Consider the following 26291-nt stretch of genomic DNA (forward strand, 5'->3'; position numbering starts at 1 on the left):
ACTCAGTAACTCGATGCCCTGGCAGACATGCATATGTCAGGAAACCCAGGCGCTCCTGTAAATGATCAGACTCTGTAACTCAAAGCATCTGAAGGAAACTGGCCTCCATATTAATTCATATTTATTGATTTAGTTTGTCTCTTTGGTGGTTACAATCAACCTGACAAAAGCTGAAAGGTATTTCAGATGTGTAAGCGCCCTATTGGTTGATTCGAAGATACTGCTATGACATGGATGGTGCAGGCATTTTCATTGGTTGTTTTGAAATGGTCCTTCCTGTTCCTTGTGTATGTAGGCTACTATGTGATCAATGCTTTGGTTTAAAATAGTATGGATATAAATTCTCTAGTCATCAAGAGCTGCTGGGTTCCCTTGTTTTTATCTTATATTTATCGTTTTTGATCTTTCCTTGGTAGACAGTCAAGTAGCGCCAGATTACTTTTTTTCCAGTGAAGTTTTATTCCATGACAGAAATATGTGGAAAAAAAACATTTTAAAAAGTGCTTATCTGTGTGTGTGTGTGGCATTCCAAATTCCCCTCATTGAGGCTATGAGGCTTTCTAGCAGGTATTAGAAGGTATTTTACACACATATTAAAAGGTATTAGAAGGTATTTGACACACATATCTCACACTGCGTCCAATCCTTGGCTGATGTCGTGCATATTTAGGACACACTTTGATGTAATGACGTCTATAAAAAGCAACAAAACTGAGTTTCACCACCAGAATCACTTCCCTTCCCTCAAAGGAGACATTGTACTAGACAGATGGAAATTATGTGGATTTTAATAGTGAATGAAGAAACAATAAAGTTTGGGCTTATATTTCGGTAACACAGATTTTGAAAATCTACATTACATTACAGCGCCAGTAGACAGGAAATGTCAGGCACCAAACCTTTCTGGGCTGTGAGCTGATAGATGAACCCTCACTGAAAAATTCAGTGGTAAATGGTAAATTAAACTGTTAAATTAGAATTCTTTTTCAAACATCCATTAATAAAATTGTGCAATTTGTCCTGCCCAGTCTACCCTTGTGATGGTTATGGAGGACAGTATATGTATAGCCTTCCAAAACTATATTTGCAGATGCAGACGTACTAAGCATCTCGAGTAAGACTGTGTTTGTGTTTACTCAATTGTTTACATGTTTGGGCTTTACTTACATGTCTTATGTGGATTAAATCACTACTGTAATAAGAAAAAATACTAAATGCTGAAAATGTAAATATTTAAATGATGTAAATATTTTTTAAAAACTCCAGTCCTGCAGTCATTTCGTTTCAAACTCTTTAATTCTTCTGAGCAGTTTGTCATGTTTTTGCATGCATTGTACAGAAAAGCATGAAAATACACAAATATTTCCATTACAATCCCATGATGTCACTTCCACAATGGCTGGGCTAGAAATGTGATGATCAGTAGCGTGGTTAGCTCTTCTGTGCTGATGCACTGCATGCTCGTGCCGTGCTTGTTTGCAATACACAATCTCTGTCTAATCACACGTGGATGGCAAGGACTTCAGCGCAGTTCACCCTCACTTAGGGTTCACATAGTGGCACACTCAGATGGAAGCAGGGTGGGGGTCATCAGGGTAGGGGCTCTGTTGGCCAGGCTTAGTGGTCCTCTGCTGGTAGCCACTGGTCCAGTAGGGGCTTGATTGCAGTGATGGTCTTGTCCAGTTGCTCACCCCAGTAGGGGCGCAAGTATTCCTCGTACAGACCCAGGACGGCCAAACGTGCCTTGTCTTCAAGGGGTTCCAGCTCCTTAAATAATACCCTGCATCAACCACACACAAAACAAAGAACACAGGTTTATTAGCATGGGTGCACTGTTAAAAGAACAGATGTTGCAGTTTGAAATTCCTGTTGAGTTTGTCTCCTGTTGTGTAGGTGTGTGTTTGGTGTGTGATGGAGAACATTGTTCTAATGCGCTCTGGGCCTTATGCTGACCCCTACCCCTTCTACAGATGATGGCGTCAGCAGTGGAAGGAGGTGCTAGGATGGAGGGTTGGAGGTGGTGTAGGCTGACAGGGTTGTGACCCCTACTCACTGAGCCAGTTTGATGGCAGTCTGCAATTTTGGGCAGCTCTTCAGGTGCTCGGCAACTTCCTTGGCCTTTTCTCCTGTGACTGTGCCCTCTGCCAAGGGCACGATGAATTCCATGAAATTCTCGAAACCGTTCTCGAGCCTCTTGTAGAACACAGATTTCAGGCCTTGGTACTTGTCCACAAGCTCTTGACTGGGTGCCGGTACATCACACAGGCACAGCGACACTGCGGTAGTGGGGAGTGGGGAAGAGTTCAGTTCAGTGGACCAACTTCAACAAGCAAGTTCATCAAAGTGTGCAGCAGGAACCTTGATATAACTGATCAGTTCAAAGTGAGCTGTATCTTGTCTTAGGCAGTTGTGTGTGCACGTGTGCAAGTACGTAGCTGGTTGGATTATGTAAAAGGCAGATGGTTGTGTGAGCTCAGTGCACGTATCTTACCTTGGAGTGCAACAATGAGACCAAATACCAACTTCATCTGGGGAAAGAAGCCCAAATGTATGAATGTCAAATGATGTTTGAAGTGAAAAAATAATTTAACCAGACCACAGATTTGTTATACAATATATCTGCAAGTTACATGCTTTGTAAAATTGTTTAAGAGCCTTGCCCACAGAATAGAATATTCCCTCATTAATGTGTGTGGGTCAGAGCGTTTGAAAGTGCAGTACATTACCTTGGGCAGTGAGGAACCTGCTGAGAGCGTCGAGGATCAGAGAGCCAAAGACTGGAAGCACCTGGAGAAGCTGAATGTACAGATATACTCTCACCCCTCCATCAGTCTGGCCATTAGACCAAACAAACGTCATCAGTCTCACACACACACACACACACACACACACACACACTCTCTCTCTCTCTCTGCTGACTCTCTAAACACACACGGTCACCCACTGTTCCAGAGGGCCAAACACCCCCAGATTCGTTTGACAACCCAAAGTCCAACCTACCTGGTCAGCGTTCAGCTGATCCTTTCTGTGCACTCACTGATCTATGACCTGAATCTATTCTCTCCAAGTCTACTCATTCAAATACATGATTTGAATGCTAATTGTGTTTTAATAAACTAATAAAGCAGCATCTGTTATGTTCACCGCAGTGTATTTAATATCTATACAGTATATTTAATGTCTGTATAGTTTCCCGTTTTATGTATGTAAATTTCCCGTTTAATTCTTGTTGCACGGTACAGTTGAATTGTTATATGGTTCTGTGTTATATGAGGACTATGGAAAGTGTGTGTGCATCTTTGCCTTTTGAGCATGCACATCTACCCGGTACAAGGTGAACTTTCTAGGGGTACAGTTAGTTTTGGGTAACAGATCACTCCTAACCCAGCCATGACACTTAGGACCTAGCTGTCAACCTGCAATTAGACAGAGATTGGGTGTGCGAAACACATATGCAGTGCAGTGGCTGAATTGGCCAGCATGTACTATGAGGATCACATGAAGACCATGACTGACCCCTACATCCAGTGGGCTAAAGACCAAACCAGCTCTCTTTGGAACAGAGTCAAAGACCGAGTGTCCAGCTACACATCCACCTAAAATCTCCCAGGAAAAACACCATTTCTGCAGTGGCACACCAAAGAAACAACCCAGGATTTTCCCCACTGGGGCATCTTGAACAAATTCAAACTTAAAAAGAAATCATTTATTTACACCAGAAGTGCATGTATACATCAGCTTGCCTTTTCAATTGTCCTGCTTGGTCACTGCTCTTGTCAGTAAAATCACATCTTGTCTCCTTGTCTTTTTGCATACTTTGCATTTTCCCCCAATGTTGTAAGTCACTGAACACAGATTCTAATTTATTTACTATATTATTACAAAATACATCTCCAGTGAGTTAATCTTAATACCAGATAAAGGGGTATGTGTGTGCTTGTGGAGCCTTTTTTAGCAGGCCTTTAATTTACATAAAAGAAGAGAGCTGCAATTCTAGAATGTATGCAAGAGATTTTGTAAAAGAATACTGCATTCTGCAAGCCCTCTGCAGTCTGCAAGATGTTCAGATCTGAAACAGACAAGAATTTGGATATTTGGATATTTGCATTTTATGCAACATATTTAGGCATTAAAACAAATATGGCATTTAATTGATCCAAAAGCAACTTACAATTATGACTGAGTACAACTTACATTTACGGCATTTAGCAGACAATCTTATCCAGAGCGACTTATAAAAGTGCTTTGTCATTTCCTCATAGAACACATCCTAGTACAGTACAGTAGGTTAGAGTCCAACATACCAATGATCTAGAATACTGTAGAATACAGGGATCAGTGTTCATGACTAGAAGTACAAAATACATATAAGCTCTATAGAGAACAATAAAGACCTGAAGCCAGAAAATAATCATCCATGAGTCCTGAAGCCAGAAAATAGTCGTCCATGAGTCCTGAAGCACAGTGTTTCAAGGTATTTCAAGCTGAGCCGTACTTGAGGTTTGAAGTACTCGAGGTTTGAAGTACTCGAGGTACAGATCAGGCTTTAACTTGAGGGTTAAGGGACATTTAAATATTAAAATATATTGGTCAGCAAAATATCCAGAAACAAAATGTGAAATTCTTTGCTTTTGCCTGCATGTTTAACATTTCATCCTTTTACTTAAAGGATGTTTTTGAGGGTACTTATGGAAGACAGTATATGTATCTACTTTTCTAAATCTTTATTGCTTTTCCATTATGTGCTGGTCATCACAGACTATGGAAAGCATGTCTGAGGACAAAGAATTCCCCTTCCCTAAGTAGTTGTGTACTGTATATGAGTATCTGTAGTTTATTTAATTAATTGTAGCTTTGAAGATTTCAAAATTCTACTTCACTGTGACTGAAAGTGGTGTATCATTCTCACTGTACTTAATCTAACACCTGTAATAATCTAACACCTTGGTGCACAGTTGCTACACACCTGATACTACAGTGGCATATATAATCTCACTAATTCACAGCCCATTATAAGATGGCATTATAAAATGGAATGAACAGAGTTATAAACTTTGATTTGCTTTTACTTCTCATGATAAAATTAATTTAAGTGTAAATTGTAAGTATACCATTACACAAGATTTTAACAGTAAAGTACATTTGCATTCCTTGATTACATTCAGTTGTGATTTATCACATTTTTGTGATCAGTCATCACCGGTCACACATTTAATTACACGCAGGTTGTACAAAAACCCTTCCTACATTCTAACAGGAATGCCATTCATCTCAACCGTTTGTTATATTCTAGTCAGGCAGTAAATTAGAGAACCTGCTGAACATTGTTAGGACTATGTTTTGGACCCCTTGTCTAATAATTTCTAGAGAGTAAGGCTATATTGAAAATAGCCTTCTACATATTGTATACTGCATACAGCAGTAGAATACAACATAACACAGTATCCAGCATGGGACAAATACAAGCTATACCATGGGCTCACACACACGTGTTATGGTTCCACTCACTATGGTTTTCTCCACCGCTGCATGATGCAGTACAGCATGAAGATAGCTCGTGAGCTGGACTGGAGTAGAAGGTTATCTGGGTCTTTTGCAGATTTGAAACATTCATTTTGGTTGCATACAGCATGCGGTATGCTGATTTAGGGCCCAGTCAGTGCATGAGTACTGTGTAGTAGGCTATTTTCAACACAACCAAGAATTGCACCTCTGTAATGCCACGAGAGCGTTGAGATTGAATGGAGTTAAATGGCTAGAAAAAAGCACCATTAAAGTGTTTTAGCAGTTTTTTAACATTTACCCCCATTCACTGAGGATTCTCTCAGTAAACGAGTTTTTAACGAGGGCAGGCTCTTCAGAGACTGAGAAGGGCCCATGTGCAGCACGTGAGTACTGCCGTCTCAGCCCTCCACAGACAGATCTGTGATCACGGAAAGGTTAAGAGGTTTGATGTGTCATGCAGAGAGCGTGAGGGAGGTATGAACAGATGCATATTACTGCATAATGTTTCAAGAACCCGCTCTTTTTCACAGTTGTTTACATAGTACATTTTTGACAGAGCCAGTTAACAGCTAACAGAGCCCTAGATCGTCAAACCCAAGAGAATGTTTAATGCATTAATGCTCATATATGTGTATTAACATCCTTAGTGTTACACTGAGCACATATCAGAAAACGAAACTGGAATTGCTCGTCTGGCTGGTACCAATGGTGGATTTTCTTATGGCTTTATTATTTTATTTGGCCCCCTAATGCTACTTTTTCATAAACTGTAAATATTTGAATAATGTTCCGCTCATCTCATATTTCATTAAATCAACATTAACATTTTCATTATCAACTTAAACAAACACACAGATGGCTGTTTAGACAGATTCATGCGAGTTTCAGTCATTCTGTAGTCCTGCCAAGATCAATCAGCAAAGGCATACAAGGTGAAAATCCATATAGCCTGGACTGTTCCACACACACTCAAACACACACACACTCGTACGCGCGCACACACACACACACACACACACTCACACGCTCGTACGCGCGCGCACGCACACACACACTCACACGCTCGCACACACACACACACACTCGTACACGCACGCACACACACACATACACACACACTCACACGCTCGCACACACACACACACATGTACACACACACACACACTCACACGCTCGCACACACACTCGTACGCGCGCGCGCACACATACACACACACTCACACGCTCGCGCACACACACACACACACACTCGTACGCGCGCGCACGCACACACACACGGACACACACTCACACGCTCGCACACACACACACACACACACACACTCGTACGCGCGCACACGCACACACACAAGGACACTTGCACGCACACACGCTCGCACACTCGTACGCGCACACACACACACACACACACACACAAACACACTCGTAACGTGGAGCGATCATAAGGCAGACGCAAAGGCCGAGAAGAGCGAGATTTATTACGGGCAAATTCAAAGTCATGGTCGTAATAACGGTCCATGAGCCAACACACAGAACAGGTCCAGGAACAATAATAAACCAAAACGCGAAAAGCAAAAGGATAACTATAAATGTATAAATGTATGTAAATGTAACTGTAAATAAATAGACAGGTCAGCGGAGGAAAACACAGAACACAGGCTAGAACAAAACAATGCTTTGTCCAAACTTGGCGAACACAACACAGGCTAGAATAAACAAGGCAGGCTGAGGAAAAAAGAAGCTACATACAAACAACACAGGCCAGAACGAAGGCTTAGAGAACACCGACGAGCAAACTCAGATAGAAAGCACAGGATAGATGTAGGAGGTGATCCAAATGAAAAGGTGGGTGAACCTGAGGGGCGAACAAGGAAGCAAAGCAAAACAAAGACACAAGACGGGGTTACCACGGAGACAGGACACTAGGGAGGGGTCAACATTATATATGTGTGTGTGTATGTGTGTAGCTCCAGAAGGGACTCTGGGGAGAGATGGTGTCTAGAGAAAATCAAGACAAAATATTCAGAAAGGGGAATATTAGAGCATCAGTTAAGTTTATTTTCTTGTATCATGATTTTTTAAAATTCAGTGTACAGTACTCAAGTGACTCATACATTTGATTTTCCAGTGGGTTGGGCAGTTGTGTGTCCATGTGGCAAAGTCTATAGCATCAAATGTTTAATTTGAGAAGTAAGTCACCAACACTTTGCTGACAACACATGCCAAATATCACTTTGTATGATTTTGCTCATGGACACACATGAATTTATGAGTACCAAATACTGCCATTCAATCTGTTTGGGGGCAAATTCCTTGAGCCTACAACTGAGAGCATTAAACTTGCCAATCAAAGACAGACATTGTTAGTATTTATGTTTCCAGTGTTTGTTGTCAAAAAATTTTAAAAATCCAGTAAGGGATGTTATGAACGAGTGAACTGTTATTAAATGAACGATACATTAATTGAGACACAGTCAGGGTAATGGCGAGTGGAAAGTGATCTCTAAGCTTGATGCAGAAACGCTCTGTGCAAAGAGCGAAGCTGGTCATGGCAACACTTCTAACCTGAGGAAACACCTGGTCAAACACAAAAGGTATCTAATAGCCAAAGTGCACCTTTGGTCCCCTGCAACAGCTGCGACTAATGTTAGTGATGATCAGAAACAGTGTGGGGTAAGTATTGCGACATATTGTTGGTCACGTTTCAGTAATAAGGCTGCTATTTCAAAAACAAATGCTTTAAACATATGGAAATTTATCTTAGAATTTTGTATGAAATGTTTTCACCAGTTTTTTTTTATTAGCCAGAGACATCTTTCTAAGTGAATCAGATCATAATTCTATCAAAAATCTTGTTATTTAGCTATTTGTTATTCTCCTGTTATATTAAAAGCATTTTTTATAATGTGTTCACTCTGAAAAATTTTAATGACCATGCAGTGTGTCAATGTCTCACATGGTGCCCCCAAAGTAGCTTAACCCTTCACAACCACTGTTACTTTAACATTTGTTCTCACACCTCTCTCTCTCTCTCTCTCTCTCTCACACTTCACACAAATGCCCCCCCCCCCCCCCCCCGTCTGTTTTTACATATTTTCTTAAATTCATGTTAACGGTTCTCACTTATAGAATGATACCCATATGTTTCATATAAAAATGTTCAGACCAATCTCAGCTCTCTTCCAAATGAGGTACCATTTGATATAGAGCACTGCAAAAAGAAATAATATGGCCATAATGCTGAAAATATGAAGTTCGATTTTAGAACTGTAGAAATGTAACTTATTTCATGGGATAACACACCTTTACTCATGTGAATCAAATGTTTTGGTGTTTGTTTTGGTTCACAAAAGCAGTGAAATATATGAATAAATAGTATATATGTGTGCATATAGTATATAGCAGTAATATATAGAACATAGTATATACACTAATATGTATATATATATATATATATATATATATATATATATATATATATATATATATATATATATATATATATATATATATTAGGGGTGGGACTCGATTAAAAAATAATCTAATTAATTAGCTTTGTAATTAATTAATCTTCAGAATAACCTGTTTTACTTCCCTTTCCTCATCATACAGCTGCTGGATTTTTTTCCATTGTCTTTCTGGGCGGCAGTTCGTAACTTGCATCAGCTGACGCAATTTGCAGCGTCTCTTGTAACCCTTTATCTTCGACCACAGAGAGCGGTCTACAGTCCACAGCAATCCATCTCGCTAGTGAATTGGTCAATTTGTCTGACGTGGACTTTGACATTTTGTTTCTGAATGTGAACCCCGACATGTGGTCGACTGTTGACTGGCGACACTGTTTGCTCGTACTAGTAAAATTATCACATTTAGCAGCTAAGCTAACATTACTGAGCTGCACGCTAGCCCCAACATGTTTTGCGGTGAGGTGGTAACGAAGGGTGGAAGTGCTCCTGTGATAATCAAACTCCTTCCTGCATAAAGTACAAGTAACAACATTTTTGTTTTTACTTCCATCTGGAAGTTTCTTGTATTTAAATTTCCCATCCACCAGCGAAGCCTCTTCCATCATCTCCATCATGCTCATCACCTTGTGCGTCAATATAATCTGTATACCTGGAACTCGTGCACTGAGAAACGTTCCACGGTGCAAAAGTGTGATTAAAATGCATAAATTTTTTTAATTCGTTATTTTCCCTGTAATTAATTAATCGAAATTAACGCGTTAAAGTCCCACCCCTAATATATATATATATATATCCAAGCTAATGTTATGAGGGTTATTCACCACAAGGTTGAACTTTCTCCTTATTTTCATTGCGATGGCAAAGACAAAGAGTTTTTCTCTATGTTAAGCTCGGCTGGATCTTGCTGTTAAAGTCTGCACCAATTCACAGACTCAAAATTTGGTGAGGACTCTTCTCACTAAGCTGAGTGGTGAAGCTCTATCTTACTCGCTGTCAACCACTGTCTGTACAACAGAATTATTAGCAAAGAGTTGCATCAATGATGTTTTGGGAGAAAACAACTGTTGCTTCATTTTAAAACCTTTATGCATGACCCTGAAGGCCTAAAGAGCCAGTAGATGTCTTTGTAGCTGAAATCACATCTTGTGAGTCTGCCATTACCATTGAATGATTTAGGTGCTTTGCTGCTGGTCTGGAACCAGTTATCCAATGTAAGTGTCATGCACATGATGCTACCATATTAGATGAAGCCCTTTCCATTTCATGCAAGTGAGGAAGTGCAGAGAAAGAAGTGAGATTAGCTGCCCCCTCAGTGTTCAGTCAGTGGGCACATCTGCCTTGGATTCCCCAGCTGGCTCGAGCTCAGCCATGGTGTCTACCAAGCATGGCACATCTACTGAATTCTTGCAAGTGCTGAGAGAACTGTCTACTAGTGCCCACACGCTGTCTTAAGGAAATCCTATCTGAAGTAACTGAACCTTTACTAAATTTAATAAACTGCTCCTTGAACATTGGCTACATTCATAAATCATTCACATTAGTCAGCTTTTAGACTACAGGCTGATCTCAAACCTTCCATTTATTTCCAATATCCTAGAAAAAGCTGTAGCTCAGCAAACAAGCTCATATCTGAATCAGACCCAAATACATGAAGTCTTTCAGTCAGGGTTTAGGCCTAATCACAGTATGGAAACAGCACTAGTTAAAGACCTGTTGTTGACTTTTGACCAGGGTTATGTTTACTTGATTATATTTCTTGATCGGAGTGCAGCATTTGACACCATAGATCACAAGATTTTACTAGATAGACTCGAAAATGTTGTTGGGATCAAGAGAACAGCCCTTTCCTGGTTTAAATCTCATTTAGCTGATCACTGCCAGTTTTCAAAATAAATGGACACTTTTCAGCATGCAACAAGGTTAGCTATGATGTCCCGCAAGGATCTCCCTGGTGACACGGGCCCCAGGGTGACGCCTGTTTTGTTTTCTTCTTGGTCTTTTTTACCTGTGCTTCCTTGTTTTGGTTGCAGTTTTCTCCACCCCCGTGTTTAGTTTCCCATCTGTTATTGGCTTCACCTGTCTAATTTTTGTCTTATTCATTTGCATATTTAAGCCTTGTGGTTTCTTTCCATTGTTGTCTGTGTTTTGGTTCATGCAGTTTTGTGTACAGTTGAAATCAGTGGTTCTTGTCAATTATAGAGTCACTCTGCTTACGTATTCTAGTTTAGCTCCCCAGGTTTTTATGCTCCTTGTATTTGCTTTATATTCTTTAGTTTCGTTTGTACTTTCCTTTAGTTATTAAAGTTCCCTCCTTGCACTCGCATCCTGCTTTTTGCCTTGTCTCAGTCACAGTTATATGTCTCAGTCAAACCAGAGGACAGATATTGTCTTAGTATTATTGAGGAATGCATAAAGAATGTCAGACAATGGATGCTGAGAAACTTTCTCGCACTTAATCCTAATAAAACAGAGGTGCTTCTATTAGGCACACAGACAGCTAGGTCCTCACTCTCTAATTACTCAATGAACCTCAATGGTCCCCCAATCACATCTAGCAGTTAAAGATGTTGGGATTATTATGGATCCCAGTGTCGCGTTCAAAGCTAGGAAACCCTTTCTCCACCTCAGGAACATGCCCCTTTGCATGAAAAGCTAGTTCATGCATTTATGAATTCAAGATTGGACTACTGTAATGCCTTACTATCTGGCTGAGTGCCTAAACAAGCTTCAGCTAGTTCAAAATGCAGCACCCAGAGTTCTTACTAGAACTAGAAAGTTTCATCACATCACTGCTATCTTAGCTACATTACACTGGCTCCAGGCAAAATTTCATTTTGATTATAAAATATTTCTAATGACCTACAAAAGTAAATGGTCTTGCCTCATAGTACCTTAGTGAACCCCTACTGCATTATGACCCACCATGAATAGTACCACAGGGCAGGCCCTATCCCATAGTATGGGATAAAGCTCCCATACTATGAAATAACCTTCCTGTAAATATTTGAGATTCAAACACAGTCTCGATATTTAAGGCTAGGCTGAAAACCTAACTGTACAGTCAGGCATTTTATTATATTAGTCAGGCATTTTATAGCTCTTCCTCTCTCAGCCCCCCGCGAATACACAGGGATAGGCACCATTTACATTTACAGCATTTGGCAGATGCTCCTATCCAGAGTGACTTACAAAAGTGCTTTGTCATTTACACATAGAATACATCCTAGCCAGTACAGTAGGTTAGAGTCAAAGATGCCAATGAACTAGAATGTTGTTTAAATATAGGCATCAATGCTGATGCCTAGAAGTGCAAAATACATAACAGAATGTCATAAGTGCAATAAATAATAAGTACTAGAGTTTGTTAGTCAACAAAAGAGCAGTCAAAATCAGTGCAATAAGCAACACACCACTGTGTGTACTAGAGTTTGTTAGTCAGTGATCATTTAAATATTCCATAAATAGATGGCTCTTCAGTCTGCGTTTGAAGACTGCAAGATAGATGGTGGAACAGACTTCCACTGGTTAGGAGCCAGGACAGAGAATAGTCTGCTTGTCTTCCATGAGACCTGAAGCCTAGTGTTTTGAGCTGAACTGCGCTTGAGGTTCAAAGTACTTGAGGTATGGATCGGGCTATGACCTTTGACATGTATGGAGGACCTGGTCAATTTTTGGCTTTCTAGGCAAGCATCAAGGTTTTAAATCTGATGCGGACAGCTACTGGAAGCCAAAGAAGTGAGCGCAGCAGTGGAGTGTCGTGTAAATTTTGGAAAATTGAAGACCAATCGTGCTGCTGCATTCTGGACAAGTTGTAGAGGTTTGGTGGCTCTTAGAGGATGTCCAGCAAGTAGCGAGTTGCAGTAGTGGAGTTTTGAGATCACAAGAGACTGCACAAGCACCTGGGCAGCTTCCTGCGAGAGAAATTGCCGAATCCTTCCTATGTTACAAAGGAGGAATCTGCAAGACCAGGTTAGATTAGAAACATGAGTTGAGAACAACAACTGGTTGTCCAAAGTTATGCCCAGGCTATGGACAGCTTCAGATGGTGATACCAGGGAGTTCCTGAAGGAAACTGTAAGGTCAAGATAAGGGTTTGGAGTACCTGGGATGTACAGAAGCTCAGTTTTACTGGGGTTGAGCTTCAAGTGGTGGGCTGTCATCCATGATGCAATATATCAGTCAAGCTTGCTGAGAAATGTGTGGAAACTTGCATAGCAGTGGTAGGAAAAGCCATGAGAAGATATTACATCACTAATAGAACAAGTATACAAAGAGAAGAGAAGAGGGCCTAACACTGAGCCCTGGGGGACACCATTGGAGAGTCTACATGGATTGGATGTAGATCCTCTCCATGTTACCTGATAGGACCGTCCTTCCAGATAGGCCTGAAACCATTTCCATGCAGAGCCAGTAACACCAAGCCTAGAGAGAACAGAGAGGAGAAATGTTGTGATTTATTGTGTGAAAGGCTGCTGAAAGGTCTAGAAGAATCAAAACAGATGACAGTTTGGCAGCTTTAGCAGCATGACATTTCTCCATCATTGCTATGAGGGCTGTTTCTGTAGAATGTGCCGGTTTGTAGCCAGACTGATTGGGATCATGCAGCTGGTTCTGGGTGAGGAAGAGAGATAATTGATGGTACCACCCTGACAGTTTTGAATGTAGTCGGTACGTGTCCTGAGGATATAACAGAGATGAAAGGAAGCAGATCTCTTGAGATCGTCTGGAACAGAGTGGAAGGAATGGAATCCAGCGGACACGTAGTCGGATTGCTGGAAGTCAGAAGTTGAAGAATTTTGTCTGAGGAGGGAGGAGAAAAAGAAGCCAGAGAGTTGGATGTAGGGGAATGAACACTGGTTGGAAGAGCGGGAACAGAGGAAAAGGACTGGAGTATTGCTCCAAATCTCTCCCCAAAGAAGGTTATGAAATCCTCAGAAGTAAGAGATGAAGGAGGGGGAGGGGGAGGGGGAGGAAGAAGGAGAGAAGGAAAAAATAATGAAGAGCTTGCGTGGATCCGATGCTGATAATTCAAATTTTCCTCTGTAGTAGGATGACTTTGCAGATGTTACTTCCAGTAAGAACCTGGAAAGAAGAGACGGGTATGATCTGAGGTCTGATTCTAGGTGAGTTTTCCTCCACCGCCTCTCTGCAGTCCTTCTCCTGCTGCAGTGGAGTGTTTCGGTTAGCCAGGGGGCAGGTGGTGAAGGTCTTGCAGGTCTAGAGGAGAGAGGGCACAAAAGATTCATTGATGAGGAAAGTGTAGAAAGTAAAGTATTTGTAACTGTGTCCAGAGAGAGAGAGAGGGAGAGGGAGAGAGAGAGAGAGAGAGAGAGAGAGAGAGAGAGAGAGAAGACAGAGTCAAGATGAGGAAGTGTTGACAAAATAGTAGAAGTAAGGGAAGAGTGCAGAGTTATGGAGTGAAGAGTTATGGAGTGCAGATTGTGACAGAAGGAAGAGGAACATGTTGGGGAGGACTGGATGGAAAGAGAAGGAATGGAGAGAGAGAAGGATAGAAAGTGATGGTCCAAGAGGTGGAGGGGGTGACTGTGATGTCCGGTGTTGTGGTCTGGGTGAAGGTCAGAACGTTGGCTGCTCTGTTGTTGGAGGAGACTGGTGGAGGGTGAAGTCAAATGATGTCAACAGCGGAACAGTGGTACAAAAGCTTTCTACAGGTGTTGTTAACTGCCACAGATTTCAACAATTAATTGAACGGTTGAGTAAGTGCTGTGTTGGTCCCCACAATTCACAAGTTGAAACTACACCTACAGCAAGTAATTACAGCTAACAGCAGACAAGCAACTAGGCTCAGACAAGAAGCCTTGAGTTTAACAGAATCTTAAGGCAAAAGTAAGAAAACTTAGATCATACATCAACCAACCATCAGATAATCCAAGAGAAAAAAAAAACAAAACACACCTGACTGGTGCAGGATGGGAAGGCACAGACATGCATTGCTGTTTTCTACTTTTGTCTCATTATTGCCTTTCTGATTACCAGGAACCTCCACCACCTGGTCAGAGACATCAGCAGTAGTCCCACCCCCCACGTCCTTTCAACACACACACCGGTTGTATAGTAATTGTGAACACATTCCATATTCCCATGCTGACCATCAGTGGAGATTCAGTCCAGTTTCCAGGTACCCTGCACGTTGTGACTCTCAGTTACCAACCAGCTTTGCTTCTTTGAAGCCTGTTTACAGTCCTCCTTGCAGTATGTCTCTGTGGGACAGAAGTCAAACTCCCAGAGAGCTAGATCAGCATGTGAGCTTTAGAAATGAGGACACCGTCCATCAGGGAAACACATGGTGGAAGATATTGGGGGCCAAGTATCTGCTCCTCTGTGGCAGGTCAGAGGTAAACTTTCCCTGGGTAGCCAATTTAGCTTTGGGCAGAGTTAGTTCACCGCCTGGTCCCCTTTTTAATTAAGGGGAACTGTTGGGTATAAATGTTCCGGTGGAAAGAGCATTGCATGATTTGGCCTTGAGCTTCCTGCATCAAGAATGATGAGCACTGGGTATTAAAGTCACCAATGAGGAAGTGGGTTCCCTGTGGTGATCAATAGTGATCAAACACTATAGTCACAATGAAGGCAGTCCGTTAGACTCATCACTGTCTAACTGCACTGAGCAGTGATTGGTGGTGTTATCTGCAGTGGGGAATTTAACAGGTGGCTCAGACCTGCTGCCAGCAGCAGGGTAGCTATGGCGTCCTCTGTGAACTACACTGCTGTTTTTGCCTCCTGCTTGTTTTGTCTTTTGCTCTTCCCTTTTGTTCTTTTGTTTTGTCCTTCTTTTATGCTTTGTCTACTTTTTTGTTGTTTTGCTGTTTCGTTTGGTTTTGCGCTGTTATTTTGTGTTATTTAGTATGCGTCTCATAATTGCCTTTGTGTAGTTTGTATGAATCACAGTCTCAGAGGCCGGCATGTTTGTATGTTCCCGAGTGGAGTAACATTTCTTCTAAAACTATTGGAGGGTTGGGTCAGTCCTCCAAGTCCTCTGTGTGCGCCGTTTTGGAGGCTCTGGGCAGATTTGTTTATACTTGTGGGGTTTTTTTGTGTTATTTTGTATTGTGGTTTTTAGGTACTGAGTGCTTTGCATGAGGGAGACTTGTTTCTGAGTGGGGCCTTCACTGGTTGCTGTGGTGATAATCCCCTTGGAGGTGGCTGAGACTGGTCGAGGTTTATTTTATGTACACCTTTGCATGTGATTATAGTGTTAAGTGATGTCCGGAAAGATTGCTTCCCTGGAGTAAGACTCAAAACCTTTTTGATGTTTATTCTCTTCTGAGGTGAATGTTTGTTTGTTTGTTTTTTTATCTTACTTCTATAACTGTTTTTTATCTTCTATAACTTGCTGATTTTATTTTAATCTGTGGAATAAAGATGTATTTTATTCTATTGTTTGTTTATAAAAATTAGATGCTGGGAGCTCCTGTCTCTTGCCTCCAGGGCTAATGAACTTAAGCCTTTTTAGAGATATTAATTCCTTGGGTGAAATTCCCAAAGTGGTATGGTCTGCTTGCTTTTATAAAATAACTCTGTATGAATATACTGCTGCCACACTTTGAAACTACCTGTGCCTTCTCTTTTAAAAACTTATTCATAAGTCATTTCCGCTGGCAAAGTTAGTGACAGGCAATTGCTTGGACACTCCAGGCACGTTGCCAGGCACCATTAGGCCAAGAGAGGAGTGTTTCTATTATGATGTAAGAAATGCTGCTCAGTCAGTATTCCTAGGATGGAATCACAGATTTGAGGGAGTAAAACCTGAAACTCTGGAATTGGACAGTCCATCTGCTGAGTAGTTGATAGACTTCACCTCTCGAATTTAGTGCTGAGACTCTGTGTCAAATGGAGCACCTGTGACCTGTGCTCATCACAGATGTCCATTTTCTTTAAGATTCGGTTGGCTAAAGGTGATCTGGGTCACATGTCCACACTGGCGCCTCAGAACCCCACAGCTTGCCATGTGTCTCAGTGGCACGTACACTGACCTCTGTTAAGAGTGCTGTTTCCTGTTATTAATAGCCATTGGTGACTGGAGAACTGAAGACTGTGTCCTGGCCCACGGCTGTGTCTTTAGTGCCCCCAGCACTTACATTTATGGAATTAGCTGACCCTTTTATCCAAAGCGACTGAACCAAACTTGCGTGGCAACTGTTGTCTACAGTGCTGGTTCAGGGTTATGGGCAGTTTCATAGGGATGAAGAGGGTGAGACCATTCTGCTGTGCCATGCTGAGCATCACAGCATGTGCCCTTACAATCTGGTGGACCTTTTCTGGCGTTCTCTCACCTGGCACATCCAGACAGTGTCGTCAGCCTCTGAGACACCTGAGTACCCTGTATGCAGCAATTATGTAACTGTAGAATGGAATATGGACTGTTAGGTGAGAGGACAGTGATATGGGCCTTTTGTTGTAATTCTCTAATTTACGCCATGGTATCGTCAATTCCAGCTCCATATAAATGTAACATATGGCTCTATGCATGGGTCCAAGTTTGTGTAAATATACGTCCAGTTAACCTCAGTTCCAGTGCAAGAGGATTCCTGTACACTATTCAGATCCATTTTTGTATTTATAAATGAAGCCCTTGGTGTATTGGTCAGTGCGGCTTTCCTTATGTATGCTTAACTCTGATGAGTTTTTCTTGTCACTCTCAGTTGTAGAGAATCTCCTCTTCAAATAAGCTATTAGCAAGCATGTAAGGAACCTTATAAATATAGCTAAGATAATGTTAGAATAAGTGCATATCGACTTCTTTTGTAAGTGGAAGGGTTGTTAATTCCTTAGCTCTGAATGTTTTCTCCCTCCCTCGCTAGCCAAATTAATATAGAAAATGTATTCTCTGATCTAATGCAAAAAAGCACTTGAAAACTTGTAATGTAATGTAATGTAACATGGCTTTCATTCTTAGCTTAGTGGTTAAGGTACTGGTAACCAGAAGGTTGCCAGTTCAAGTTGGGCCCCTGAGCAAGACCCTTAACCCTCAAGTTAAAGCCTGATCTGTACCTCGAGTACTTCAAACCTCGAGTACTTCAAACCTCAAGTACGGCTCAGCTTGAAATACCTTGAAACACTGTGCTTCAGGACTCATGGACGACTATTTTCTGGCTTCAGGACTCATGGATGATTATTTTCTGGCTTCAGGTCTTTATTGTTCTCTATAGAGCTTATATGTATTTTGTACTTCTAGTCATGAACACTGATCCCTGTATTCTACAGTATTCTAGTTCATTGGTATGTTGGACTCTAACCTACTGTACTGTACTAGGATGTGTTCTACGAGGAAATGACAAAGCACTTTTATAAGTCGCTCTGGATAAGATTGTCTGCTAAATGCCGTAAATGTAAGTTGTACTCAGTCATAATTGTAAGTTGCTTTTGGATCAATTAAATGCCATATTTGTTTTAATGCCTAAATATGTTGCATAAAATGCAAATATCCAAATATCCAAATTCTTGTCTGTTTCAGATCTGAACATCTTGCAGACTGCAGAGGGCTTGCAGAATGCAGTATTCTTTTACAAAATCTCTTGCATACATTCTAGAATTGCAGCTCTCTTCTTTTATGTAAATTAAAGGCCTGCTAAAAAAGGCTCCACAAGCACACACATACCCCTTTATCTGGTATTAAGATTAACTCACTGGAGATGTATTTTGTAATAATATAGTAAATAAATTAGAATCTGTGTTCAGTGACTTACAACATTGGGGGAAAATGCAAAGTATGCAAAAAGACAAGGAGATAAGATGTGATTTTACTGACAAGAGCACCTACAAACAGTGACCAAGCAGGACAATTGAAAAGGGAAGCTGATGTATACATGCACTTCTGGTGTAAATAAATGATTTCTTTTTAAGTTTGAATTTGTTCAAGATGCCCCAGTGGGGAAAATCCTGGGTTGTTTCTTTGGTGTGCCACTGCAGAAATGGTGTTTTTCCTGGGAGATTTTAGGTGGATGTGTAGCTGGACACTCGGTCTTTGACTCTGTTCCAAAGAGAGCTGGTTTGGTCTTTAGCCCACTGGATGTAGGGGTCAGTCATGGTCTTCATGTGATCCTCATAGTACATGCTGGCCAATTCAGCCACTGCACTGCATATGTGTTTCGCACACCCAATCTCTGTCTAATTGCAGGTTGACAGCTAGGCCTAAAGTTCAGTTCACCCTCACTTAGGGTTCACATAGTGGCACACTCAGATGGAAGCAGGGTGGGGGTCATCAGGGTAGGGGCTCTGTTGGCCAGGCTTAGTGGTCCTCTGCTGGTAGCCACTGGTCCAGGAGGGGCTTGATTGCAGTGATGGTCTTGTCCAGTTGCTCACCCCAGTAGGGGCGCAAGTATTCCTCGTACAGACCCAGGACGCCCAAACGTGCCTTGTCTTCAAGGGGTTCCAGCTCCTTAAATAATGCCCTGCATCAACCACACACAAAACAAAGAACACAGGTTTATTAGCATGGGTGCACTGTTAAAAGAACAGATGTTGCGGTTTGAAATTCCTGTTGAGTTTGTCTCCTGTTGTGTAGGTGTGTGTTTGGTGTGTGATGGAGAACATTGTTCTAATGCGCTCTGGGCCTTATGCTGACCCCTACCCCTTCTACAGATGATGGCGTCAGCAGTGGAAGGAGGTGCTAGGATGGAGGGTTGGAGGTGGTGTAGGCTGACAGGGTTGTGACCCCTACTCACTGAGCCAGTTTGATGGCAGTCTGCAATTTTGGGCAGCTCTTCAGGTGCTCGGCAACTTCCTTGGCCTTTTCTCCTGTGACTGTGCCCTCTGCCAAGGGCACGATGAATTCCATGAAATTCTCGAAACCGTTCTCGAGCCTCTTGTAGAACACAGATTTCAGGCCTTGGTACTTGTCCACAAGCTCTTGACTGGGTGCCGGTACATCACACAGGCACAGCGACACTGCGGTAGTGGGGAGTGGGGAAGAGTTCAGTTCAGTGGACCAACTTCAACAAGCAAGTTCATCAAAGTGTGCAGCAGGAACCTTGATATAACTGATCAGTTCAAAGTGAGCTGTATCTTGTCTTAGGCAGTTGTGTGTGCACGTGTGCAAGTACGTAGCTGGTTGGATTATGTAAAAGGCAGATGGTTGTGTGAGCTCAGTGCACGTATCTTACCTTGGAGTGCAACAATGAGACCAAATACCAACTTCATCTGGGGAAAGAAGCCCAAATGTATGAATGTCAAATGATGTTTGAAGTGAAAAAATAATTTAACCAGACCACAGATTTGTTATACAATATATCTGCAAGTTACATGCTTTGTAAAATTGTTTAAGTGCCTTGCCCACAGAACAGAATATTCCCTCATTAATGTGTGTGGGTCAGAGCGTTTGAAAGTGCAGTACATTACCTTGGGCAGTGAGGAACCTGCTGAGAGCGTCGAGGATCAGAGAGCCAAAGACTGGAAGCACCTGGAGAAGCTGAATGTACAGATATACTCTCACCCCTCCATCAGTCTGGCCATTAGACCAAACAAACGTCATCAGTCTCACACACACACACACACACACACACACACACACACACACTCTCTCTCTCTCTCTCTCTCTGCTGACTCTCTAAACACACACGGTCACCCACTGTTCCAGAGGGCCAAACACCCCCAGATTCGTTTGACAACCCAAAGTCCAACCTACCTGGTCAGCGTTCAGCTGATCCTTTCTGCGCACTCACTGATCTATGACCTGAATCTATTCTCTCCAAGTCTACTCATTCAAATACATGATTTGAATGCTAATTGTGTTTTAATAAACTAATAAATCAGCATCTGTTATGTTCACCGCAGTGTATTTAATATCTATACAGTATATTTAATGTCTGTATAGTTTCCCGTTTTATGTATGTAAATTTCCCGTTTAATTCTTGTTGCACGGTACAGTTGAATTGTTATATGGTTCTGTGTTATATGAGGACTATGGAAAGTGTGTGTGCATCTTTGCCTTTTGAGCATGCACATCTACCCGGTACAAGGTGAACTTTCTAGGGGTACAGTTAGTTTTGGGTAACAGATCACTCCTAACCCAGCCATGACACTTAGGACAGAGACATTTAAATATTAAAATATATTGGTCAGCAAAATATCCAGAAATGTAATTAGTCTGATCTTTTTTCATGTTTCATCCATGTCCTTTTTGGTACTTAAGGGTACTTCTAAAGGATATGTATAGCTTTCCAGAATCTTTATTGCTTTTCTATGATGTGCTTGTCTTAAATATGCAATAACTTATTTTTTGGTTAACTTGGTGTCTGGATAGCATGGCGTGTGGCTAGCATGACGTGTGGTTAGAGTGATGTCTGGCTATTGTGGTTTCTGGCTGGCGTGTTGTCTAGCAAACCTGATTTATGTGAAAAATTGTACTCTCATCACCAAGAAAAGCAATTGCAAGGGATTCATAAATATTGAAATATGTTTTTCTTTTTTGCATGCTAATTTAGGCACTCTGGTTGTTTTTGTCTTTTAATGCCTAAAATGATTGCATAAAATGTGCATCTCTGTTTCAGAACTGTTTGCAGATTGCAAAGCACTTGTATTCTTTGTTGGAATTGCACATATTCCAGAATCGATGCTCTTTAGTGTACATAAAAGACCTGCTAAAAACACTGGTGCCTGGACAAAGGTCACTGACAGGGTCTCAGCACACGTGCTGGTGGACTGTGGATCACAACTGAAGAACTTTACTCTTTGATACGTTGCGTGTCTTGTCTGTGGTCTATGACCCTGCAATTTTGGATTAATTATTGCAACCTTTTTTTCCTATATGGATATTATTTATAACCCTGCACCCAAACAAACATACACACACAAACAAATGTACACACACACCTTTATGAGGTATTAAGTTTAATAATCTAGGGGTGTGTTTTATAGTTATATAGTAAATAAGTCAAAATCAGTGGCCTACATCACTGGGGGAAAAATGCACAGTATGCAAGAAGATATGGAGATAAGACGTGATTTTACCAACAAGAGCACCTACAAACAGTGACCAAGCAGGACAATTGAAAAGGGAAGCTGATGTATACATGCACTTCTGGTGTTAATAAATGGTTTCTTTTTAAGTTTGATTTTGTGTTAAGTTTGAAGTCTGAAATCCTGGGTTGTTTCTTTGGTGTTTTTTCTAGTAGGTTTTAGGTGGATGTGTAGCTGGACACTCGGTCTTTGACTCTGTTCCAAAGAGAGCTGGTTTTGTCTTTAGCCCACTGGATGTAGGGGTCAGTTATGGTCTTCACATGATCCTCATAGTACATGCTGGCCAAATCAGCCACCACACTGCCTGTACTCACAATCCTTTCCTTTAATTCACTGGCAAACACACACACCCACACACACACAAATAGTGTAGCTTTACAGAAAACCTGAACGTAATCCTATTAAGATTTCAGTATGTCTGCGCATTAAACCGATTCTGACAGAGGTATTTTTATTGGCTTGCAGTAAACATCAAAGCACTGAACACAACGACGTCTTACATAACCAAGCGGGCACAGTGCCAGCTGTAAAGTGCCCGCACATGCTGTGCCCACGGCAGGTGACTCTGTACCTGTACGCCTCCTTTACATGCTCCAAGTTCAGTGGGGCTTCGGCCATGGGGGGCGGAGGGTCTGCTGTGCTCATCCATGCTACGGGAGACCCAAACAGGCTCGTGAGTTAGTGAGGATGTGAGTGATAACAATAATCAATTCATCCGCTTCGTTTGGGGTGTGACATACACACAAATTAGGTGTAACAGAGTTGAGAAAAATGCTAAATTGCAAGAATACACACTGACACTTAATAATCACATAACTGACACTTACATAATTACTAAGTCACATTTAGAGAGGGATTGCACATTAATGGAACATTATCCTGACCATTGTAAACAGTTAATGTTAACAGAGTAATAGATAATGCCATTTCTGTTTTTTTAATGACAGGATCAAAACCCAGCATACAAAAGTGAACATGCATTAATAAAGAAATCCCATACCTTGTAGCACGATGACCAGGGCAAACACCACCAATCTGGATATCTGGTACAAAGGGACGACACCACAACATTTAAATATTTTTTGTACAATCACATTATCATATGCAATAACCTTATCAAATCTTGGAATTTACAGATAAAATCAGGATTAGCTTTTAAAGGTGCGTAAAAACCATTAAGAATTCAGACAGAAGCCTCTTTCTTTGGGGCTTTGAGTTGAGCAGTCTAACTAGTGGATCGACTTCCTGACCACATCTCTGTTGTTTTTATGATGAAATATTGTTAGTTTCAGTCATGCTTCAGTCCTGGGAAATAAGGTGGCGTGATTGCATTTGGCTTATTTCGAACTCTGCATTCAGAGAATGGATTACTCATTATTGGAGAATTGCATTGGTTGTTTTATCTGTTGTGGCAGCTGCAACAGATTTTTATTAGTTTGTTTTTTTTGGGGTTTTTTTCCATTTTGTCAGCCGCGTGGCGTTGTTGAAAGTTAAGTACCCTGCCTTTGGTTTTGCAATAATGATGATAATTCACTCAAGGAACAATTGTAGGGAGGAGAAATTTTAGGGGGTGAAGACCATCGAAACAGACCGTTTGTTCTGGCCTCTGTCATGACATTAGTAAACATCTGAGATGCCATGTGAAATAGCTACACACACCAATGCAGTATTTCACTTCCTTCCATAAAAACACACCTGTGCGATAGTAGTACCTTCACATAACAGGCTGTGGAAACCTTTTACTGATGCATCCCCGTACGGATGTGCACGTGTTTAGTTTGATGAACAAATGCTGAACTTCCAAATGACAGCTACAGGACCTTCAACTCTTACGCCAGGGTACTACTTCAGTCTTAGTTGTTTATTTAATTTCCTGGGTTAAGGGGAATCAAATAAATGCTGTTATTCGCTCCCAAATCACCTGCTGCTTTCTGGAAGGGTGGGGGGGGGGGGTCGATTTAAGCGTGCTGATGATTAACTGTGAACAAACTGTGACTTTAACCTGGTTATGTGGAAATGCGACCTGGGGGGGGGGGGGGTCTTTCTTTGAAAATGTTTGGGCACATGACCAAAGTGGCATTGAATGCCTGCATAAGGTCCATCAGTATCATTACACTGTAACCTTGCTTGTAGACACTGTGATTCTCCTAACCGTGTGCTTAGAAGTTCTTAGAAATAATTTTCATTTGATATTATTTGATATTACACTACTGATTAAATGCAAAACATTGGTGTATCAATGATATGTGCCCAACTACGTAACAAAAAATTCTAAATTTACTCTTTAAGTACATAATATTAACTACCCCAGGAATACAGACAAACAATTTTTTCCAAAGTACACACAGAAGTCAAAAAACAATTGGCTTTTATTTTTATTGCTTTAGCAATTTCCAGCACTTATTTGAACATTTCAAGAATCTGAGAGCATCAGTTTGATCAAATAAAGTATTGCACAGATCAAGGCAACTAGGGAGCAGAGGAACACAGTGTGCAGAGGCTGTACATGTTGTGTTGGTCAGACACAGAGGGGCGTAGGCGTGTCATAACATCAGCAGCTGAAGGGGGCGCTCAGGCGGGGGACCACGGGGATCACAGGTCCCACGTTTACTTGGTCGTGAAGGTTTCATCAATCTTCTGCTTTAACTTTTCTATATTTTCAGTAATCCATGACCTGAGACAAGCCACAGATAAAACAAAAGAAAACAGGACTGTCAGTGTAGCTCTGAGGTTTGCGCCAACCAATTAGCATTTGGATGGTTCAGCTCATAAGTTCTGACAAGCTGAATAAATAAAAAATTTGCTTAATATCCTTTGCTTGTTTGATATGCTACAGTCTTCATGTGAGAGCTCTGGGTTACCTGGTCTTGGAGGCCAACTCGCTCTCCTCTAATTTCTTCAGAGCAGAAATGGCCTTCTCACTCAGATCTTCTCCAAACTCCTTGAGTTTTGTATGTATGTTTGCAAAGTGCTCCTTCACCGTCGGCTCCTCCACTGTCGGCTCCTCCTGGGCCTCTGTTGGCAAACATGGGCATGCTTGTGACTTACTGATGTCAAAGAGCTCTGCACATGTCCTCTAAACCTTTTAAAACATGAGGTATTCAGGGAGGGCTTCTGTCAGGGCACAGAGGAGAAGATCAGACTTACCCGTGTGTGCAAGCAGCACTAACAGTAGTGCAGCGACGGCAAGGTACAGTTTCATACTGGTGGACTTCAACGAAAAAACAGTATTTTAGATATTACAGAGACAAACATTTACATCAAAAACTAACTGTACTGAGCTTTTACAGACATTATGGACAGGTTGCAAGGTGTTTTGGACAAGCGCACACCGTTGGGGCCAAACTAGGAATTCAAGAAAACTGGACCAGATATTGATTGCTTAGTTCTTCATTTTTATTGTTATGTACTTATTTTTTCTCTCTCTATCACTCTATTCTGCTCCTTATGGTCTGTGTTGTTACTATTCTAGTGTCTATTGTCACCCAGAGGAGGATGGCCCCCCCTTTGAGTCTTGGTTCCTCTCAAGGTTTCTTCTTCATGCTCTAGAGAGTTTCTCCTCACCACTGTCGCTTGCTCACTGGGGGCCTGGACTTGGACCTTTGTAAAGCTGCTTTGTGACAACAGCTGTAAATAAATTTGACTTTGATTTCTAACAGCTATTTCTATTTTCTCTTGTCTTCTATTTTTCGCTCATTTTCACTTCCACTGTGGGATAGAGCAATAGTCTTCTACGCCTGGAACCTTTTTATTTCTCGATTATATAAATAGTGTGAGAGAGTGAACTAATAGGTTTTGAAAATCAGCATTATGGACCAAATGCCGCATTGCTAATTGTCACATTGCTAATTGTGTAATACTTATCGATTTCAAACACGGCACGTTTAAGCATATGTAACGGATGCACGATTCTCTCTCTCTCTCTCTCTCTCTCTCTCTCTCTCTCTCTCGCTCTCTCTGCAGAAATTACACATTACACAAGCATGGCTCCTAGATGTCGCCAAAGTACAAATTAGTTAACCTTCTTTTATTGATAGTTCCTTGATTTATCATTAATTTAGCGGTAACACACAGACTGCGTTCATTTAAACAGAAACATGTGACAAAACTATAAAACGATGTATCAAAGCCATGAAAAAGCACAAAAAACTGGACCATTGTAACGTAATTAAAAATAATTAAAAACAGTTCTACCTGTTTCGTCTCCTTCCAGGGATGTTTAAAGCATAACGGGCGCGCAGCTTGGGTCTATATAACGCGCGCCACAGTGCTGACGTAATCACAGCGCACCACCTCTGACCTATCAAGACCTCGTGCGAAGTTTATGCAGAGCCCATGTGT

At 41.4% G+C, this 26291-nt stretch overlaps 4 protein-coding genes across 4 annotated transcripts; all 4 read right to left on the reverse strand.

The window, feature by feature from the left end:
• Positions 1 to 1277: 1277 nt before the first annotated feature.
• apoa2 (apolipoprotein A-II) lies at positions 1278 to 2849 on the reverse strand. Its single transcript, XM_081696826.1, has 4 exons — positions 2727 to 2849; positions 2492 to 2528; positions 2054 to 2276; positions 1278 to 1780 (listed from the first exon to the last, which is right to left on the reverse strand). The coding sequence occupies exons 2-4, from the start codon at positions 2526 to 2528 to the stop codon at positions 1618 to 1620; spliced, it is 423 nt and encodes a 140-aa protein (XP_081552952.1). The 5' UTR covers positions 2727 to 2849; the 3' UTR covers positions 1278 to 1617.
• Positions 2850 to 18713: 15864 nt separating this feature from the next.
• LOC145651221 (uncharacterized) lies at positions 18714 to 20452 on the reverse strand. Its single transcript, XM_081696732.1, has 4 exons — positions 20331 to 20452; positions 20096 to 20132; positions 19658 to 19880; positions 18714 to 19384 (listed from the first exon to the last, which is right to left on the reverse strand). Exons 2-4 carry the CDS (start codon positions 20130 to 20132, stop codon positions 19222 to 19224), a joined length of 423 nt encoding a protein of 140 aa, XP_081552858.1. The 5' UTR covers positions 20331 to 20452; the 3' UTR covers positions 18714 to 19221.
• Positions 20453 to 20553: 101 nt separating this feature from the next.
• Positions 20554 to 23282, reverse strand: LOC118242178 (uncharacterized). Its single transcript, XM_081696733.1, has 4 exons — positions 23124 to 23282; positions 22951 to 22993; positions 22522 to 22600; positions 20554 to 22283 (listed from the first exon to the last, which is right to left on the reverse strand). The coding sequence occupies exons 1-4, from the start codon at positions 23124 to 23126 to the stop codon at positions 22109 to 22111; spliced, it is 300 nt and encodes a 99-aa protein (XP_081552859.1). The 5' UTR covers positions 23127 to 23282; the 3' UTR covers positions 20554 to 22108.
• A 1019-nt stretch (positions 23283 to 24301) lies between these two features.
• Positions 24302 to 26291, reverse strand: apoc1 (apolipoprotein C-I). Its single transcript, XM_026996596.3, has 4 exons — positions 26145 to 26291; positions 25098 to 25161; positions 24812 to 24965; positions 24302 to 24624 (listed from the first exon to the last, which is right to left on the reverse strand). Exons 2-4 carry the CDS (start codon positions 25150 to 25152, stop codon positions 24558 to 24560), a joined length of 276 nt encoding a protein of 91 aa, XP_026852397.2. The 5' UTR covers positions 25153 to 25161; positions 26145 to 26291; the 3' UTR covers positions 24302 to 24557.

Source organism: Electrophorus electricus, chromosome 14 (genome assembly GCF_041902795.1).
Source record: "Electrophorus electricus isolate QZ-2024a chromosome 14, ASM4190279v1, whole genome shotgun sequence".
In the NCBI taxonomy this organism is placed as follows: Eukaryota; Metazoa; Chordata; class Actinopteri; order Gymnotiformes; family Gymnotidae; genus Electrophorus; species Electrophorus electricus.

What these genes read in the sequence shown, in the direction of transcription:
- apoa2 (XM_081696826.1), bottom strand. Translation starts at nt 2,528, where the DNA reads ATGAAGTTGGTATTTGGTCTCATTGTTGCACTCCAAG. An exon ending in TCTCATTGTTGCACTCCAAG is followed by an intron (nt 2,277 to 2,491) that starts GTAAGATACGTG and finishes CCACTACCGCAG; the next exon opens with TGTCGCTGTGCCTGTGTGAT. An exon ending in ACTGCCATCAAACTGGCTCA is followed by an intron (nt 1,781 to 2,053) that starts GTGAGTAGGGGT and finishes TGGTTGATGCAG; the next exon opens with GGTATTATTTAAGGAGCTGG.
- LOC145651221 (XM_081696732.1), bottom strand. Translation starts at nt 20,132, where the DNA reads ATGAAGTTGGTATTTGGTCTCATTGTTGCACTCCAAG. An exon ending in TCTCATTGTTGCACTCCAAG is followed by an intron (nt 19,881 to 20,095) that starts GTAAGATACGTG and finishes CCACTACCGCAG; the next exon opens with TGTCGCTGTGCCTGTGTGAT. An exon ending in ACTGCCATCAAACTGGCTCA is followed by an intron (nt 19,385 to 19,657) that starts GTGAGTAGGGGT and finishes TGGTTGATGCAG; the next exon opens with GGCATTATTTAAGGAGCTGG.
- LOC118242178 (XM_081696733.1), bottom strand. An exon ending in CCTGGTCATCGTGCTACAAG is followed by an intron (nt 22,601 to 22,950) that starts GTATGGGATTTC and finishes GGTCTCCCGTAG; the next exon opens with CATGGATGAGCACAGCAGAC. An exon ending in CATGTAAAGGAGGCGTACAG is followed by an intron (nt 22,284 to 22,521) that starts GTACAGAGTCAC and finishes TGTGTTTGCCAG; the next exon opens with TGAATTAAAGGAAAGGATTG.
- apoc1 (XM_026996596.3), bottom strand. Translation starts at nt 25,152, where the DNA reads ATGAAACTGTACCTTGCCGTCGCTGCACTACTGTTAGTGCTGCTTGCA. An exon ending in AGTGCTGCTTGCACACACGG is followed by an intron (nt 24,966 to 25,097) that starts GTAAGTCTGATC and finishes GTTTGCCAACAG; the next exon opens with AGGCCCAGGAGGAGCCGACA. An exon ending in GAGTTGGCCTCCAAGACCAG is followed by an intron (nt 24,625 to 24,811) that starts GTAACCCAGAGC and finishes GGCTTGTCTCAG; the next exon opens with GTCATGGATTACTGAAAATA.